At 41.1% G+C, this 18,283-nt stretch overlaps 3 protein-coding genes across 3 annotated transcripts; all 3 read left to right on the forward strand.

Moving 5' to 3' along the window:
* Nucleotides 1–1,067: 1,067 nt before the first annotated feature.
* Nucleotides 1,068–3,727, forward strand: LOC121587282 (calcium-dependent lipid-binding protein-like). Its single transcript, XM_041904195.1, has 4 exons — nucleotides 1,068–1,121; nucleotides 2,657–2,819; nucleotides 3,268–3,387; nucleotides 3,555–3,727. The coding sequence occupies exons 2-4, from the start codon at nucleotides 2,667–2,669 to the stop codon at nucleotides 3,690–3,692; spliced, it is 411 nt and encodes a 136-aa protein (XP_041760129.1). The 5' UTR covers nucleotides 1,068–1,121; nucleotides 2,657–2,666; the 3' UTR covers nucleotides 3,693–3,727.
* A 4,853-nt stretch (nucleotides 3,728–8,580) lies between these two features.
* Nucleotides 8,581–10,432, forward strand: LOC121587281 (calcium-dependent lipid-binding protein-like). The gene is made up of 4 exons (XM_041904194.1): nucleotides 8,581–8,657; nucleotides 9,251–9,413; nucleotides 9,857–9,976; nucleotides 10,165–10,432. The coding sequence occupies exons 2-4, from the start codon at nucleotides 9,261–9,263 to the stop codon at nucleotides 10,300–10,302; spliced, it is 411 nt and encodes a 136-aa protein (XP_041760128.1). The 5' UTR covers nucleotides 8,581–8,657; nucleotides 9,251–9,260; the 3' UTR covers nucleotides 10,303–10,432.
* Nucleotides 10,433–15,219: 4,787 nt separating this feature from the next.
* On the forward strand, nucleotides 15,220–17,746 carry LOC121587284 (calcium-dependent lipid-binding protein-like). Its single transcript, XM_041904197.2, has 4 exons — nucleotides 15,220–15,296; nucleotides 16,587–16,749; nucleotides 17,193–17,312; nucleotides 17,497–17,746. The coding sequence occupies exons 2-4, from the start codon at nucleotides 16,597–16,599 to the stop codon at nucleotides 17,632–17,634; spliced, it is 411 nt and encodes a 136-aa protein (XP_041760131.1). The 5' UTR covers nucleotides 15,220–15,296; nucleotides 16,587–16,596; the 3' UTR covers nucleotides 17,635–17,746.
* Nucleotides 17,747–18,283: the final 537 nt, after the last annotated feature.

Consider the following 18,283-nt stretch of genomic DNA (forward strand, 5'->3'; position numbering starts at 1 on the left):
AGCTTAGAAAGAATGCATTAATGATTAAGCATAAAATGTTTGTACTGTACTGATATAAATTGTTTCACATAACAAGCTGTGATTCATGTGAGAAACGTTAGGGGGTAGGATGAGATAAGACTTGTATTTCTCACAGACACGAACACTGCCTCTATTGTGATCTGTGAACCGTCCAATGACGTGTACTGCAAAAGTGCTGACTTTCTGGATAAGTTGCAAAACAACTAGATGCCTGGCAACAGTGTGCAACAGTGGAGCGCCAAGGGGCTGGGACCAGACTGTGCGCCAACGGATTGGCTGAGTAAGTCTAAACCACGCTCAGTCTCTACTCTGATAGGCCCAGCAGGGAGTGGGAACTATCTCTGTCAGAGTATTTGAAGAAGAACCTGTAACAATGGATCAGTTCTCTGAGTGCCCTGCGTGGTATTTCAGTGGACCTGTATATACGAACATCATATTTACCATTGAAGTGTTTGCATTAATTAAAATACTAGTCTATTTTAGAAGACGTGTATTGACCTCTTTTGTTCCTAATACCAGATTTGAATTGACGCAACTTAACAACTTCCAGCAGCAGCCTGTGTTTGTGTGTGGCGCCACAGAGAGAGGAGAGAGGGGTATGTTCTGTTGTCAGTGTAAACATTGTCGTAAACACTGACGTAAACATTGTCACTTTAGGAGTGGTCCTTATAATACCACTCCTACTGAAACAGTGGGCTGTGTGGCGCCTGTTGTTTTCATATAGATAGTGATCAATGGTATTACTGATGAATTATTCTAAACTCTATGCAGTACTGTTTACCATCTCCACCCTCTCCCTTACCTAACTGTTTATTCACTGGGTTGGCCTTTTGACATTATCTGGAATAGAATTTGTTCAATCAGCATTTCAGATAGTATCAGAATTTGCTGTTACACCTTATAGGCCTCCATATGTCTCCTGGTAATATAGGGTGTGTTCTCATTGGTTAATTCATCACTAAGTAGTCCTACATACCACCTGTGGGTCATCATACCACCTGGGGGGGCTGAGATCTTTATAAACAGCTAGATGACACAGTAAGGACCATCAGCAGTTGGGTGACTAGAGAAAGACAGACGTCCATCTCAAGGATATACAGGTAAGACATTGTCTGTTGTTTTCTCTCGCTCTCTCTCGTGAATCAGTTGATTGCAGACAGTGAGTGGCTTTCCTAAAAGCGCTTTTAGATTTGCACAGCAGCAGATATAGAAATGGACTATCAGTTTGGTTGAGTCCACTGGATAACTTCTCAGCAAGGTTTGCTGTCAGAACTGAATGTGTCACACCATGGGACTGACAGTTTCCATATCAAGTGTGATGTCCCTCCATCCAGGATACGCTGGTGTGTAAATCAAACACACTTCTGAAAAGCTACTATCTGCAATTGAATAAGAGCCTGTATTTCTGCTGATTCAGGATTGTTCTTGCGTGTCTTCCATTTCTTTCTTTCTTTCTCTCTCTCTCTCTCTCTCTCTCTCTCTCTCTCTCTCTCTCTCTCTCTCTCTCTCTCTCTCTCTCTCTCTCTCTCTCTCTCTCTCTCTCTCTCAATTCAATTTCAATTTAAGGGCTTTATTGGCATGGGAAACATATGTTTACATTGCCAAAGCAAGTGAAGTAGATAGTAAACAAAAGTGAAGAAAACAAAAAAATTAACAGTAAAAATTACACTCACAAAGTTCCAAAGGAATAGAGACATTTAAAATGTCATATTATTGCTATATACGGTGTTGTAACAATGTGAAAATAGTTAAAGTACAAAAGGGAAAATAAATAAACATAAATATGGATTGTAATGGTGTTTGTTCTTCACTGATTGCCCTTTTCTTGTGGCAACAGGTCACAAATCTTGCAGCTGTGATTGCACACTGTGGTATTTCACCCAATAGATATGGGAGTTTAACAAAATTAGATTTGTTTTCAAATTTTTGTGGGTCTGTGTAATCTGAGGGAGGTATGTGTCTCTAATATGGTCAGCTCAGTTTCCACATAATTTCCCACCTAATCTCTCTCTCTCTCTCTCAATTTCAATTTCAATTTAAGGGCTTTATTGGCATGGGAAACGTGTGTTCACATTGCCAAAGCAAGTGAAGTAGATAGTAAACAAAAGTGAAATAAACAATAAATATTAACAGTAAACATTACACTCAGAAGTTTCAAAAGAATAAAGACATTTCAAATGTCATATTATGTGGATATACAGTGTTGTAACAATGTGCAAATAGTCTCTCCCTCTCTCTCTCTCTCTTCCTCCAATAACTAATCTGTTAATACTGATAATATGTCCTGATCTTTCACCTCTATTTTTACTCCTGTCTGAATACAGTTTGTACTGTTAGTTTCCAGCTCTTATGGACACCCATATGACATGTTTATATCTTCCTCTCCTCTCCTCTCTCCTCTCCTCTCCTCTCCTCTCCTCCCTCTCTCCTCTCCTCTCCTCTCCTCTCCTCTCCTCTCCCTCCTCTCCTCTCCCTCTCCTCTCCTCTCCTCTCCTCTCCTCTCCCTCTCCTCTCCTCTCCCCTCCTCTCTCTCCTCTCCTCTCCCTCCTCTCCTCTCTCTCCTCTCCTCCTCTCCCCTCTCCCCTCTCCCCTCCCTCCCCTCCCCTCCTCTTCTCTTCTCTCTCCTCTCTCTCAGACAGTGTACCATGGCCTCTCTCTCTCTGTCCCTGGGTCTGCTGGTGCTATGCACCCTGGCTCTTGTACAATGTGGCCCGTATGACGACCGCGTCAGGGTGTGGGGCATTAGTGCCACCAACCTGAAAGGAGACATCATCTCCCAACCAGACCCCTACGTCAAGGTGAATTTATTCATTTATTTAACCTTTATTTAACCAGAACAGTCAGTTAATGAAACATTGTTATTTACAATGAGGGACTGGCAGGTGGGGTGGTAAAACAGAAGAAGTACAGTAATGTTACAGACAGGACAGGCATCATATCACAAAAGGACAGAGACACAGCAATAATCAACCACTAAACAGTAGACAGTCAGCAGTCATTTGTTTGTATATCAAGTAGGCTACAGTGACGTGTGACCATGAAAATGTCAGTGATTGGTTTTTGTTACAAGTTAGGTGAACGAACAAACAAACGAATGAACAGATAAATGAACAAACAAATTAATTAATGCATTTTAAAATACATGTAGATGTTCCTCAGCCAAGTGAGCCAACTATACATACATTACAAATCATAATAAAAAAACGTTTAATAATAAAAGTCTACTGACAACATTAACTTCCTTAGGTGTGGTGCGGCCCAGCCTTCGGTGGCATGACCAGCGTTCTGAAGAACCAGGCCAACCCCACCTGGCCCGGCGAGTTCAACTTCCTAGACATCATCAACAAGTCTGTCCTGAAGCTAGAGGTGAGTTTCCCCCCTTACTATGTAAAGTGCTTTGAGCAATGGAAAAGCAATATGTAAATCCAATCGATTATGATGATGAGGATGAGGAGGAAGAAGAGGAGGAAGATTATTACTATTACGATTATTATTATTATTATTATTATTATTATTATTATTATTATTATTAGGTGTGGAATGATAACGTCGGACCAGATAACCGCCTGGGAACCTGCACCACCACCATCCGCAGAGGAACACACATCGAGACCTGCCACCTGAAGAAAGGCACCGTCTACTACACCTACACCTACGACTACAGCCACTAGAAGGAACAGAATGATGGTTAGATAGTAACCTATGACCTTGTGTCTGATTGGTTCTCTCACCATGTCACTCATGTATTCACTTCCTTACAACGTCAATAAAAAAAAATATGCTTTACGGCAAGATGGCCTCAGTCTGGCTTTATCATGTTTCTGTGTTATTTTATGCTTTCCCAGAATATGTCTTAGATTGGTCCATAGCATATTAAAAACGATAAATCAATATTTCTACTAAATTTGAGAGTTGATGTCAAAGCTTTTTACCATTCGACATTTACCTTTTACAGTATAACATTATTTTGCTTAAACCTGAGTTTAATATCACTTTTTGTTATTCTATGGTTTGGCCTTCATTCATAATCAGCGTATCAGATCAATAAATACATTCCCTGTGGTGATAATGAAGTCCTTATGTTATGTTATCTTAAGGCTCCAACCTGGTATGAAGCTGCAGCATCACCATCAGCAAAGGAACCCACAAAGTCACTGAGCCCGCCATTATACCTACAGTTTCAGATGAGACACATCCAAACATTTGTAAAAAAAAAATGTTACATTTTGGTCAAGAAATGCGTAAGTGTTTTATGTTCTCACGTCATTGGAGCATCAAAAAACATACTTAATGCATGTGGAAATGAACTGAACGATCATTCACAATGGTATATTATCATCAACAAAAAATATTACTTTATCACATCAGATGGGGGCGCTGTTGTATAGAGAAGTGCTTGCTAGGAGTCATAAAGCTTCTCAGAGTAGGACTGCTGAGTTTTTCCTTTCAGATCAGGGGAGACCTGTTCCTTATTCATAAAGTGGATCAGATTAGGAGTGCTGATCTAGGATCAGGTTTTCTCAGTCCAGAACAATCTGCTTCAATATGATCTAAAAAGAAAAACTTTTATGAACACGCTTTATGAATACGGGCATAGCTCAGGGCCCATGTCCACAAAGCGCCTCAGAGTAGAGAGAACGCTTTCCAACAACAGGTGGTTTCTGTTGACGAGATGCTTTGTGAATATTGGCCCAACACACTTCATCTGTCCCTGAGGTGGGTTTTGAATATGGGGTGAGAGAACGCTTTCCAACAACAGGTGGTTTCTGTTGACTGTCTAATGGATGTTCTTGAACAGGAAAACAGCTGAGAGCAGAGCATTATATTTACATTTGAGTCATTTAGCAGACGCTCTTATTCAGAACGACTTACAGAGGAGGACAGAGGAGTCGAGGAGAGGACAGACTTTTGCCCAAATGAGAATCTCCCAGGGAATAAAATGTATCTCAGTGACCGGGAAACTAATGAGTGGTCGAGAGGTCAAGTAGAGTGTTAATTCGTTAGTAGGTGAAAGGAGGAGTCTGTTCTCCTCCTCGATTACCTACTTCAGCAGAGGATTCCCAAGAGTATCCTTTCGGGTTCTCGAGTATCCTTTCGGGTTCTAGCTCGGAAGTGTTTTAAAATCCACCTCACCCCCTTTTGAAACAGCTGTTGTTTTCTGGAAGGAGAAAAGCATGCTACTTATACTTTTATCTATAAAATGTATTCTACATCTAATAGCTACTTTTATTTGTATCACTTTACACATTTATTTTGGGATTACAATGAGCCAACGAGGATGGTATGATGGTATGTCTCCACATGCCTGACTGAGATGTGAGATCATTCCTCAGGATCTTCGGTGTGTGCGTGCGTGCATGTTTGCCAATGTTATGATATCCAGGTTGCGTCTCCCCTGCTTGTACAACAACACTACTGAGGCAGAATTTGACTTTATTCCAGCAAGGTAGTTATTGATGGCTGATAGAGAATTGATAAAAATTGGTGTGAAATTACTACAGTATCTCAAGCTGATTAGGTGATGGAGCCTGGCCAATGGGAAGAAGATTGGTATCACTGGTATCAGTAACAACAAGACAACCTATTGGATAATCACAGTGTGGTAATTATAACGTGACAGCCCATTGGGTAATCATAATACTGGTCTGTAGTATGGTAACACATGTTTGTTGTTTGCTTTAGCTACAGACAATGAAAATGTATTGTACATCAATCAATCTCTGTGACTGTAATGTCCCATGCCTTGTCACACCTAACCAAACCACAGGACTGACTGACTCTCTCTCTCTCCATGCTGGGAATGTGGTCCTCTGTAGCTCAGCTGGTAGAGCAGGGCGCTTGTAACGCCAGGGTAGTGGGCAGTGGCGGCTCCTGAAAAAATTCTCAGGAGGGGCAATTTTTTCTGATGATTTAGGTGACCTACACACATTTAAAAAAAGATATGTCCAGCAACAACATGAAGACAGGGGCAGCATATAAGTCAATACCAGAAGCATTTATTGACTGATCTGGGGGAGATGGATTCCAGTTTCTGTGACAGATTATAAATAATCTCTGATGCCTTTGTTATATTAGCTTTTGGTTGAATGTACTGTCGTAGTAAATATATAATGTTATAGCTTGGTCTGACTAAAATCTTGTGCATGACCCATTTTGTGTTGGGCGTTTATTTTCAATCAATGCTGTTCCTATCCTATAACAATGGACAAAAGAGTCCTATCTTGTCAGCCTTGTCAGCAGGTGGCCAAGGACAACACCCACGCCATAGGTCTCTCAGTTCTTCCAACTCACGAGTTCTTGCTCTGAGGACACACACACACACACACACACACACATCATCACTGATAACACACACACACACACACACACACTCATCACTGTTAAACACACACACACACACACACAAAAATCCCCTCTCTTTAGGCTGAACATTTGAAGACAGAGAACCCGACTCAGAGCCAATGCAACAGTGGAGGGGACCTCGCCCAACTCATCAGGACCAATCAGAAGATCAGAACTACTAGATTCAATTCAACCTACATCATTTATTGTATAAAATGTCTGCACACAATGTTTTCGGGGCTCTCTTCTCCCTAAGAGTTTGACGAACGAGTCCGTGCACGCGATTCCAGATATCTTTACCTCTGAATAAACTGCCTTTATTATACCATATCCACCCTGTCCAAAGTCTCTACTTGGTCTCAGTTCTCCAGTAAACTTGTGATTATTAACAGTACACAACGGTAACAAACAATTGGGGGAACTCACGGGGCAGATAGTAAGGTCGCAATGACACAGAAAGCAGTTCAATGTCGGGGTACAGAGTCGCTCTCTTACCAGGATCGCGGTCCGCTCTGACCAGGGTGAAGCCTGTCTCCCAGCTGTATTGGATTCCGCTGCCAGCAGCGTTTTCATTATTTAGTCCGTTCGTAGCGGGTATGTACACGATCAACAAGATCAGTCCAAAACCAACCACTGGAAATCCATGGTTGGCAGAATGTTTGTAAACTAAGCCTACAAATTAAAAACATAAAATAACGCCACACTGCAGGTCACAACAGAGACGCTGCTAGCCGCTATTGTCTTAGTTACGTTCATGGTTACGTCACGTATGACGAAAGCGCGTAAGTGCAAGCACACAGACACCCATAGAGAATGTATTGAAATCTTTGAAATTTGAAAAAAATTGATTTTACATGACAGGCTATGAGAGACTTCTGGGCGATTTTCAACCTGACTGAAATCGCCCCAAAAACGGGCGGGGCCATTTGAAGCACGACTTTAGCCTGATTTGACATTTAGTGGCTGGCAGATCAGACGTGAACACTGATAACTACTGTTGCCGTGATATAATTGATTAGAAAAAAAATCCCTTCCTTTTCCCGTTTGGCAGTGCGTCGCCCATATCGCCCTATTGAACAGGCCGTCCCTGGTAGTGGGTTCGATCCCCGGGACCACCCATACACCAAAAAATGTATGCACACATGACTGTAAGTCGCTTTGGATAAAAGCGTCTGCTAAATGGCATATTTTTTTATTTTTTTAATGTTTGGTGCATGCTGGGAATTGTATGAGGGAGTGTTGTCTGTAGTTAGATCGCCTGGTTTTTCTTTCTTGTTTCCTTTTCTTGGTGGTTTTCCTTTTTCTATGAACATAATTCAAACATTCAAAAAAATTCCCTTGGCAGATGTGGCTAGGATCCTGTAGCACAGACAGACAGACGGCTGCTAAAAGATAAGACTTCCAGCAGCAGCCTGTGTTTGTGTGTGGCGCCACAGAGAGAGGAGAGAGGGGTATGTTCTGTAGTCAGTGTATATTGTCACTGTGGGAGTGGCGCATATTATTACACCTTTTAATTAGCTCTGTAGTCTTCTGTACTTCTTTAATACAAAAAGCTAATTAATTAGATCTTGTAATATTAACCACAACTGGATTCACTGCATTCAAAGTGATTGAGGATAAAACCGAAAGGTTTTACAACTCATCCGGTTGATAGGGCCCTGGGATGAAGCTTCTATTGAAGCCAGAGACACTGTTTGTATGAGGCGTCACAGAGAGAGTGGATAACTGTAGTGTGTATAGGCTTGGTCCCACATGACACCCTATTCACTTTACAGTGCACTACTTTTGAACATTAGTGCACTATATAGGGAATAGGGTGACATTTGGGACGTAAACATTGTCACTGTAGGAGTGGTCCTTATAATACCACTCCTACTGAAACAGTGGGCTGTGTGGCGCCTGTTGTCTTCATATAGATAGTGATCAATGGTATTACTGATGAATTATTCTAAACTCTATGCAGTACTATTTACCATCTCCACCCTCTACCTTACCTAACTGTTTATTCACTGGGTTGGCCTTATGACAATATCTGGAATTTAATTTGTTCAATCAGCATTTCAGATAGTATCAGAATTTGTTGTTACACCTTATAGGCTTCCATATGTCTCCTGGTAATATAGGGTGTGTTCTCATTGGTTAATTCATCACTAAGTAGTCCTACATACCACCTGTGGGTCATCATACCACCTGGGGGGGGGCTGAGGTCTTTATAAACAGCTAGAGGGCACAGTAAGGACCATCAGCAGTTGGGTGACTAGAGAAAGACAGACGTCCATCTCAGGGATATACAGGTAAGACATTGTCTGTTGTTTTCTCTCGCTCTCTCTCTCTCTCGTGAATCAGTTGATTGCAGACAGTGAGTGGCTTTCCTAAAACCACAGCAGCAGATATAGAAATGGACTGTCAGTTTGGTTGAGTCCACTGGATGACTTCTCAGCCAGGTTTGCTGTCAGAACTGAATGTGTCACACCATGGGACTGACAGTTTGTATTTCAAGTGTGATCTCCCTCCATCCAGGATATGCTGGTGTGTAAATCAAACACACTTCTGAAAAGCTACTATCTGCAATTGAATAAGAGCCTGTATTTCTGCTGATTCAGGATTGTTCTTGCGTGTCTTCCATTTCTTTCTCTCTCTCTCTCTCTCTCTCTCTCTCTCTCTCTCTCTCTCTCTCTCAATTCAATTTCAATTTAAGGGCTTTATTGGCATGGGAAACATATGTTTATACTGATAATATGTCCTGATCTTTCACCTCTATTTTTACTCCTGTCTGAATACAGTTTGTACTGTTAGTTTCAAGCTCTTATGGACACCCATCTGACATGTTTATATCTTCCCCTCCCCTCCCCTCCCCTCCTCTCCTCTTCTCTCTCCTCTCTCTCAGACAGTGTACCATGGCCTCTCTCTCTCTGTCCCTGGGTCTGCTGGTGCTATGCACCCTGGCTCTTGTACAATGTGGCCCGTATGACGACCGCGTCAGGGTGTGGGGCATTAGTGCCACCAACCTGAAAGGAGACCTCCTCTCCCAGCCAGACCCCTACGTCAAGGTGAATTTATTCATTCATTTAACCTTTATTTAACCAGAACAGTCAGTTAATGAAATGTTGATATTTACAATGAGGGACTGGCAGGTGGGGTGGTAAAACAGAAGAAGTACAGTAATGTTACAGACAGGACAGGCATCATAACACAAAAGGACAGAGACACCAATAATCAACCACTAAACAGTAGACAGTCAGCAGTCATTTGTTTGGATATCAAGTAGGCTACAGTGACGTGTGACCATGAAAATGTCAGTGATTGGCTTGTTACTTGTTAGGTGAACAAACAAACAAACGAATGAACAGATAAATGAACAAACAAATTAATTAATTAATTTTAAAATACATGTAGAGGTTCCTCAGCCAAGTGAGCCAACTGTACATACATTACAAATCATAATAAAAAACATTTAATAATAAAAGTCTACTGACAACATTATCTTCCTAAGTTGTGGTGCGGCCCAGCCTTCGGTGGCATGACCAGCGTTCTGAAGAACCAGGCCAACCCCACCTGGCCCGGCGAGTTCAACTTCCTAGACATCATCGACAAGTCTGTCCTGAAGCTAGAGGTGAGTTTCCCCCCTTACTATGTAAAGTGCTTTGAGCAATGGAAAAGCAATATGTAAATCCAATCGATTATGATGATGAGGATGAGGAGGAAGAGGAGGAGGAAGATTATTACTATTACGATTATTATTATAATTATTATAATTATTATAATTATAATTATTATTATTATTATTATTATTATTATTAGGTGTGGAATGATAACGTCGGACCAGATAACCGCCTGGGAACCTGCACCACCACCATCCGCCGAGGAACACACATCGAGACCTGCCACCTGAAGAAAGGCACCGTCTATTACACCTACACCTACGACGACAGCCACTAGAAGGAACAGAATGATGGTTAGATAGTAACCTATGACCTTTATGACCTTGTGTCTGATTGGTTCTCTCACCCTGTCACTCATGTATTCACTTCCTTACAACGTCAATAAAAAAAAAAATGCTTTACGGCAAGATGGCCTCAGTCTGGCTTTATCATGTTTCTGTATTATTTGATGCTTTCCCAGAATATGTCTTAGATTGGTCCATAGCATATTAAAAACGATAAATCAATATTTCTACTAAATTTGAGAGTTGATGTCAAAGCTTTTTACCATTCGACATTTACCTTTTACAGTATAACATTATTTTGCTTAAACCTGAGTTTAATATCACTTTTTGTTATTCTATGGTTTGGCCTTCATTCATAATCAGCGTATCAGATCAATAAATACATTCCCTGTGGTGATAATGAAGTCCTTATGTTATGTTATCTTAAGGCTCCAACCTGGTATGAAGCTGCAGCATCACCATCAGCAAAGGAACCCACAAAGTCACTGAGCCCGCCATTATACCTACAGTTTCAGATGAGACACCTCCAAACATTTGTAAAAAAAAAATGTTACATTTTGGTCAAGAAATGCGTAAGTGTTTTTAGGTTCTCACGTCATTGGAGCATCAAAAAACATAATGCATGTGGAAATGAACTGAACGATCATTCACAATGGTATGTTATCATCAACAAAAAATATTACTTTATCACATCAGATGGGGGCGCTGTTGTATAGAGAAGTGCTTGCTAGGAGTCATAAAGCTTCTCAGAGTAGGACTGCTGAGTTTTTCCTCTCAGATCAGGGGAGACCTGTTCCTTATTCATAAAGTGGATCAGATTAGGAGTGCTGATCTAGGATCAGGTTTTCTCAGTCCAGAACAATCTGCTTCAATATGATCTAAAAAGAAAAACTTTTATGAACACGCTTTATGAATACGGGCATAGATCAGGGCCCATGTCCACGAAGCGCCTCAGAGTAGAGAGAACGCTTTCCAACAACAGGTGGTTTCTGTTGACGAGATGCTTTGTGAATATTGGCCCAACACACTTCATCTGTCCCTGAGGTGGGTTTTGAATATGGGGTGAGAGAACGCTTTCCAACAACAGGTGGTTTCTGTTGACTGTCTAATGGATGTTCTTGAACAGGAAAACAGCTGAGAGCAGAGCATTATATTTACATTTGAGTCATTTAGCAGACGCTCTTATTCAGAACGACTTACAGAGGAGGACAGAGGAGTCGAGGAGAGGACAGACTTTTGCCCAAATGAGAATCTCCCAGGGAATAAAATGTATCTCAGTGACCGGGAAACTAATGAGTGGTCGAGAGGTCGAGTAGAGTGTTAATTCGTTAGTAGGTGAAAGGAGGAGTCTGTTCTCCTCCTCGATTACCTACTTCAGCAGAGGATTCCCAAGAGTATCCTTTTGGGTTCTAGAGTATCCTTTCGGGTTCTCGAGTATCCTTTCGGGTTCTAGCTCGGAAGTGTTTTAAAATCCACCTCACCCCCTTTTGAAACAGCTGTTGTTTTCTGGAAGGAGAAAAGCATGCTACTTATACTTTTATCTATAAAATGTATTCTACATCTAATAGCTACTTTTATTTGTATCACTTTACACATTTATTTTGGGATTACAATGAGCCAACGAGGATGGTATGATGGTATGTCTCCACATGCCTGACTGAGATGTGAGATCATTCCTCAGGATCTTCGGTGTGTGCGTGCGTGCATGTTTGCCAATGTTATGATATCCAGGTTGCGTCTCCCCTGCTTGTACAACAACACTACTGAGGCAGAATTTGACTTTATTCCAGCAAGGTAGTTATTGATGGCTGATAGAGAATTGATAAAAATTGGTGTGAAATTACTACAGTATCTCAAGCTGATTAGGTGATGGAGCCTGGCCAATGGGAAGAAGATTGGTATCACTGGTATCAGTAACAACAAGACAACCTATTGGATAATCACAGTGTGGTAATTATAACGTGACAGCCCATTGGGTAATCATAATACTGGTCTGTAGTATGGTAACACATGTTTGTTGTTTGCTTTAGCTACAGACAATGAAAATGTATTGTACATCAATCAATCTCTGTGACTGTAATGTCCCATGCCTTGTCACACCTAACCAAACCACAGGACTGACTGACTCTCTCTCTCTCCATGCTGGGAATGTGGTCCTCTGTAGCTCAGCTGGTAGAGCAGGGCGCTTGTAACGCCAGGGTAGTGGGCAGTGGCGGCTCCTGAAAAAATTCTCAGGAGGGGCAATTTTTCTGATGATTTAGGTGACCTACACACATTTAAAAAAAGATATGTCCAGCAACAACATGAAGACAGGGGCAGCATATAAGTCAATACCAGAAGCATTTATTGACTGATCTGGGGAGATGGATTCCAGTTTCTGTGACAGATTATAAATAATCTCTGATGCCTTTGTTATATTAGCTTTTGGTTGAATGTACTGTCGTAGTAAATATATAATGTTATAGCTTGGTCTGACTAAAATCTTGTGCATGACCCATTTTGTGTTGGGCGTTTATTTTCAATCAATGCTGTTCCTATCCTATAACAATGGACAAAAGAGTCCTATCTTGTCAGCCTTGTCAGCAGGTGGCCAAGGACAACACCCACGCCATAGGTCTCTCAGTTCTTCCAACTCACGAGTTCTTGCTCTGAGGACACACACACACACACACACACACACACATCATCACTGATAACACACACACACACACACACACACACATCATCACTGTTAAACACACACACACACACACACAAAAATCCCCTCTCTTTAGGCTGAACATTTGAAGACAGAGAACCCGACTCAGAGCCAATGCAACAGTGGAGGAGACCTCGCCCAACTCATCAGGACCAATCAGAAGATCAGAACTACTAGATTCAATTCAACCTACATCATTTATTGTATAAAATGTCTGCACACAATGTTTTCGGGGCTCTCTTCTCCCTAAGAGTTTGACGAACGAGTCCGTGCACGCGATTCCAGATATCTTTACCTCTGAATAAACTGCCTTTATTATACCATATCCACCCTGTCCAAAGTCTCTACTTGGTCTCAGTTCTCCAGTAAACTTGTGATTATTAACAGTACACAACGGTAACAAACAATTGGGGGAACTCACGGGGCAGATAGTAAGGTCGCAATGACACAGAAAGCAGTTCAATGTCGGGGTACAGAGTCGCTCTCTTACCAGGATCGCGGGTCCGCTCTGACCAGGGTGAACCTGTCTCCCAGCTGTATTGGATTCCGCTGCCAGCAGCGTTTTCATTATTTAGTCTGTTCGTAGCGGGTATGTACACGATCAACAAGATCAGTCCAAAACCAACCACTGGAAATCCATGGTTGGCAGAATGTTTGTAAACTAAGCCTACAAATTAAAAACATAAAATAACGCCACACTGCAGGTCACAACAGAGACGCTGCTAGCCGCTATTGTCTTAGTTACGTTCATGGTTACGTCACGTATGACGAAAGCGCGTAAGTGCAAGCACACAGACACCCATAGAGAATGTATTGAAATCTTTGAAATTTGAAAAAAATTGATTTTACATGACAGGCTATGAGAGACTTCTGGGCGATTTTCAACCTGACTGAAATCGCCCCAAAAACGGGCGGGCCATTTGAAGCACGACTTTAGCCTGATTTGACATTTAGTGGCTGGCAGATCAGACGTGAACACTGATAACTACTGTTGCCGTGATATAATTGATTAGAAAAAAAATCCCTTCCTTTTCCCGTTTGGCAGTGCGTCGCCCATATCGCCCTATTGAACAGGCCGTCCCTGGTAGTGGGTTCGATCCCCGGGACCACCCATACACCAAAAAATGTATGCACACATGACTGTAAGTCGCTTTGGATAAAAGCGTCTGCTAAATGGCATATTTTTTTTATTTTTTTTAATGTTTGGTGCATGCTGGGAATTGTATGAGGGAGTGTTGTCTGTAGTTAGATCGCCTGGTTTTTCTTTCTTGTTTCCTTTTCTTGGTGGTTTTCCTTTTTCTATGAACATAATTCAAACATTCAAAAAATTCCCTTGGCAGATGTGGCTAGGATCCTGTAGCACAGACAGACAGACGGCTGCTAAAAGATAAGACTTCCAGCAGCAGCCTGTGTTTGTGTGTGGCGCCACAGAGAGAGGAGAGAGGGGTATGTTCTGTAGTCAGTGTATATTGTCACTGTGGGAGTGGCGCATATTATTACACCTTTTAATTAGCTCTGTAGTCTTCTGTACTTCTTTAATACAAAAAGCTAATTAATTAGATCTTGTAATATTAACCACAACTGGATTCACTGCATTCAAAGTGATTGAGGATAAAACCGAAAGGTTTTACAACTCATCCGGTTGATAGGGCCCTGGGATGAAGCTTCTATTGAAGCCAGAGACACTGTTTGTATGAGGCGTCACAGAGAGAGTGGATAACTGTAGTGTGTATAGGCTTGGTCCCACATGACACCCTATTCACTTTACAGTGCACTACTTTTGAACATTAGTGCACTATATAGGGAATAGGGTGACATTTGGGACGTAAACATTGTCACTGTAGGAGTGGTCCTTATAATACCACTCCTACTGAAACAGTGGGCTGTGTGGCGCCTGTTGTCTTCATATAGATAGTGATCAATGGTATTACTGATGAATTATTCTAAACTCTATGCAGTACTATTTACCATCTCCACCCTCTACCTTACCTAACTGTTTATTCACTGGGTTGGCCTTATGACAATATCTGGAATTTAATTTGTTCAATCAGCATTTCAGATAGTATCAGAATTTGTTGTTACACCTTATAGGCTTCCATATGTCTCCTGGTAATATAGGGTGTGTTCTCATTGGTTAATTCATCACTAAGTAGTCCTACATACCACCTGTGGGTCATCATACCACCTGGGGGGGGGCTGAGGTCTTTATAAACAGCTAGAGGGCACAGTAAGGACCATCAGCAGTTGGGTGACTAGAGAAAGACAGACGTCCATCTCAGGGATATACAGGTAAGACATTGTCTGTTGTTTTCTCTCGCTCTCTCTCTCTCTGTGAATCAGTTGATTGCAGACAGTGAGTGGCTTTCCTAAAACCACAGCAGCAGATATAGAAATGGACTGTCAGTTTGGTTGAGTCCACTGGATGACTTCTCAGCCAGGTTTGCTGTCAGAACTGAATGTGTCACACCATGGGACTGACAGTTTGTATTTCAAGTGTGATCTCCCTCCATCCAGGATATGCTGGTGTGTAAATCAAACACACTTCTGAAAAGCTACTATCTGCAATTGAATAAGAGCCTGTATTTCTGCTGATTCAGGATTGTTCTTGCGTGTCTTCCATTTCTTTCTCTCTCTCTCTCTCTCTCTCTCTCTCTCTCTCTCTCTCTCTCTCTCTCAATTCAATTTCAATTTAAGGGCTTTATTGGCATGGGAAACATATGTTTACATTGCCAAAGCAAGTGAAGTAGATAGTAAACAAAAGTGAAGAAAACAAAAAAAATGAACAGTAAAAATTACACTCACAAAATTCCAAAGGAATAGAGACATTTAAAATGTCAAATTATTGCTATATACTGTGTTGTAACAATGTGAAAATAGTTAAAGTACAAAAGGGAAAATAAATAAACATAAATCTGGATTGTATATACAATGGTGTTTGTTCTTCACTGATTGCCCTTTTCTTGTGGCAACAGGTCACAAATCTTGCAGCTGTGATTGCACACTGTGGTATTTCACCCAATAGATATGGGAGTTTAACATAATTAGATTTGTTTTCACATTTTTGTGGGTCTGTGAAATCTGAGGGAGGTATGTGTCTCTAATATGGTCAGCTCAGTTTCCACATCATTTCCCACCTAATCTCTCTCTCTCTCTCTCTCTCTCTCAATTTCAATTTCAATTTAAGGGCTTTATTGGCATGGGAAACGTGTGTTCACATTGCCAAAGCAAGTGAAGTAGATAGTAAACAAAAGTGAAATAAACAATAAATATTAACAGTAAACATTACACTCAGAAGTTTCAAAAGAATAAAGACATTTCAAATGTCATATTATGTGGATATACAGTGTTGTAACAATGTGCAAATAGTCTCTCTCTCTCTCTCTCTCTCTCTCTCTCTTCCTCCAATAACTAATCTGTTAATACTGATAATATGTCCTGATCTTTCACCTCTATTTTTACTCCTGTCTGAATACAGTTTGTACTGTTAGTTTCAAGCTCTTATGGACACCCATCTGACATGTTTATATCTTCCCCTCCCCTCCCCTCCCCTCCTCTCCTCTTCTCTCTCCTCTCTCTCAGACAGTGTACCATGGCCTCTCTCTCTCTGTCCCTGGGTCTGCTGGTGCTATGCACCCTGGCTCTTGTACAATGTGGCCCGTATGACGACCGCGTCAGGGTGTGGGGCATTAGTGCCACCAACCTGAAAGGAGACCTCCTCTCCCAGCCAGACCCCTACGTCAAGGTGAATTTATTCATTCATTTAACCTTTATTTAACCAGAACAGTCAGTTAATGAAATGTTGATATTTACAATGAGGGACTGGCAGGTGGGGTGGTAAAACAGAAGAAGTACAGTAATGTTACAGACAGGACAGGCATCATAACACAAAAGGACAGAGACACCAATAATCAACCACTAAACAGTAGACAGTCAGCAGTCATTTGTTTGGATATCAAGTAGGCTACAGTGACGTGTGACCATGAAAATGTCAGTGATTGGCTTGTTACTTGTTAGGTGAACAAACAAACAAACGAATGAACAGATAAATGAACAAACAAATTAATTAATTAATTTTAAAATACATGTAGAGGTTCCTCAGCCAAGTGAGCCAACTGTACATACATTACAAATCATAATAAAAAACATTTAATAATAAAAGTCTACTGACAACATTATCTTCCTAAGTTGTGGTGCGGCCCAGCCTTCGGTGGCATGACCAGCGTTCTGAAGAACCAGGCCAACCCCACCTGGCCCGGCGAGTTCAACTTCCTAGACATCATCGACAAGTCTGTCCTGAAGCTAGAGGTGAGTTTCCCCCTTACTATGTAAAGTGCTTTGAGCAATGGAAAAGCAATATGTAAATCCAATCGATTATGATGATGAGGATGAGGAGGAAGAGGAGGAGGAAGATTATTACTATTACGATTATTATTATAATTATTATAATTATTATAATTATTATTATTATTATTATTATTATTATTATTAGGTGTGGAATGATAACGTCGGACCAGATAACCGCCTGGGAACCTGCACCACCACCATCCGCCGAGGAACACACATCGAGACCTGCCACCTGAAGAAAGGCACCGTCTATTACACCTACACCTACGACGACAGCCACTAGAAGGAACAGAATGATGGTTAGATAGTAACCTATGACCTTTATGACCTTGTGTCTGATTGGTTCTCTCACCCTGTCACTCATGTATTCACTTCCTTACAACGTCAATAAAAAAAAAAAAATGCTTTACGGCAAGATGGCCTCAGTCTGGCTTTATCATGTTTCTGTATTATTTGATGCTTTCCCAGAATATGTCTTAGATTGGTCCATAGCATATTAAAAACGATAAATCAATATTTCTACTAAATTTGAGAGTTGATGTCAAAGCTTTTTACCATTCGACATTTACCTTTTACAGTATAACATTATTTTGCTTAAACCTGAGTTTAATATCACTTTTTGTTATTCTATGGTTTGGCCTTCATTCATAATCAGCGTATCAGATCAATAAATACATTCCCTGTGGTGATAATGAAGTCCTTATGTTATGTTATCTTAAGGCTCCAACCTGGTATGAAGCTGCAGCATCACCATCAGCAAAGGAACCCACAAAGTCACTGAGCCCGCCATTATACCTACAGTTTCAGATGAGACACCTCCAAACATTTGTAAAAAAAAAATGTTACATTTTGGTCAAGAAATGCGTAAGTGTTTTTAGGTTCTCACGTCATTGGAGCATCAAAAAACATAATGCATGTGGAAATGAACTGAA

The sequence above is a fragment of the Coregonus clupeaformis genome, chromosome 18, assembly GCF_020615455.1.
Source record: "Coregonus clupeaformis isolate EN_2021a chromosome 18, ASM2061545v1, whole genome shotgun sequence".
NCBI classification, from domain to species: Eukaryota; Metazoa; Chordata; class Actinopteri; order Salmoniformes; family Salmonidae; genus Coregonus; species Coregonus clupeaformis.

Excerpts from the sequence above, each read along its gene's own strand:
- LOC121587281 (XM_041904194.1), top strand. The coding sequence starts at position 9,261 with ATGGCCTCTCTCTCTCTGTCCCTGGGTCTGCTGGTGCTATGCACCCTG. Across the intron at positions 9,414-9,856 it reads AGCCAGACCCCTACGTCAAG|TTGTGGTGCGGCCCAGCCTT; the intron begins GTGAATTTATTC and ends TATCTTCCTAAG. Across the intron at positions 9,977-10,164 it reads AGTCTGTCCTGAAGCTAGAG|GTGTGGAATGATAACGTCGG; the intron begins GTGAGTTTCCCC and ends TATTATTATTAG.
- LOC121587282 (XM_041904195.1), top strand. The coding sequence starts at position 2,667 with ATGGCCTCTCTCTCTCTGTCCCTGGGTCTGCTGGTGCTATGCACCCTG. Across the intron at positions 2,820-3,267 it reads AACCAGACCCCTACGTCAAG|GTGTGGTGCGGCCCAGCCTT; the intron begins GTGAATTTATTC and ends TAACTTCCTTAG. Across the intron at positions 3,388-3,554 it reads AGTCTGTCCTGAAGCTAGAG|GTGTGGAATGATAACGTCGG; the intron begins GTGAGTTTCCCC and ends TATTATTATTAG.
- LOC121587284 (XM_041904197.2), top strand. The coding sequence starts at position 16,597 with ATGGCCTCTCTCTCTCTGTCCCTGGGTCTGCTGGTGCTATGCACCCTG. Across the intron at positions 16,750-17,192 it reads AGCCAGACCCCTACGTCAAG|TTGTGGTGCGGCCCAGCCTT; the intron begins GTGAATTTATTC and ends TATCTTCCTAAG. Across the intron at positions 17,313-17,496 it reads AGTCTGTCCTGAAGCTAGAG|GTGTGGAATGATAACGTCGG; the intron begins GTGAGTTTCCCC and ends TATTATTATTAG.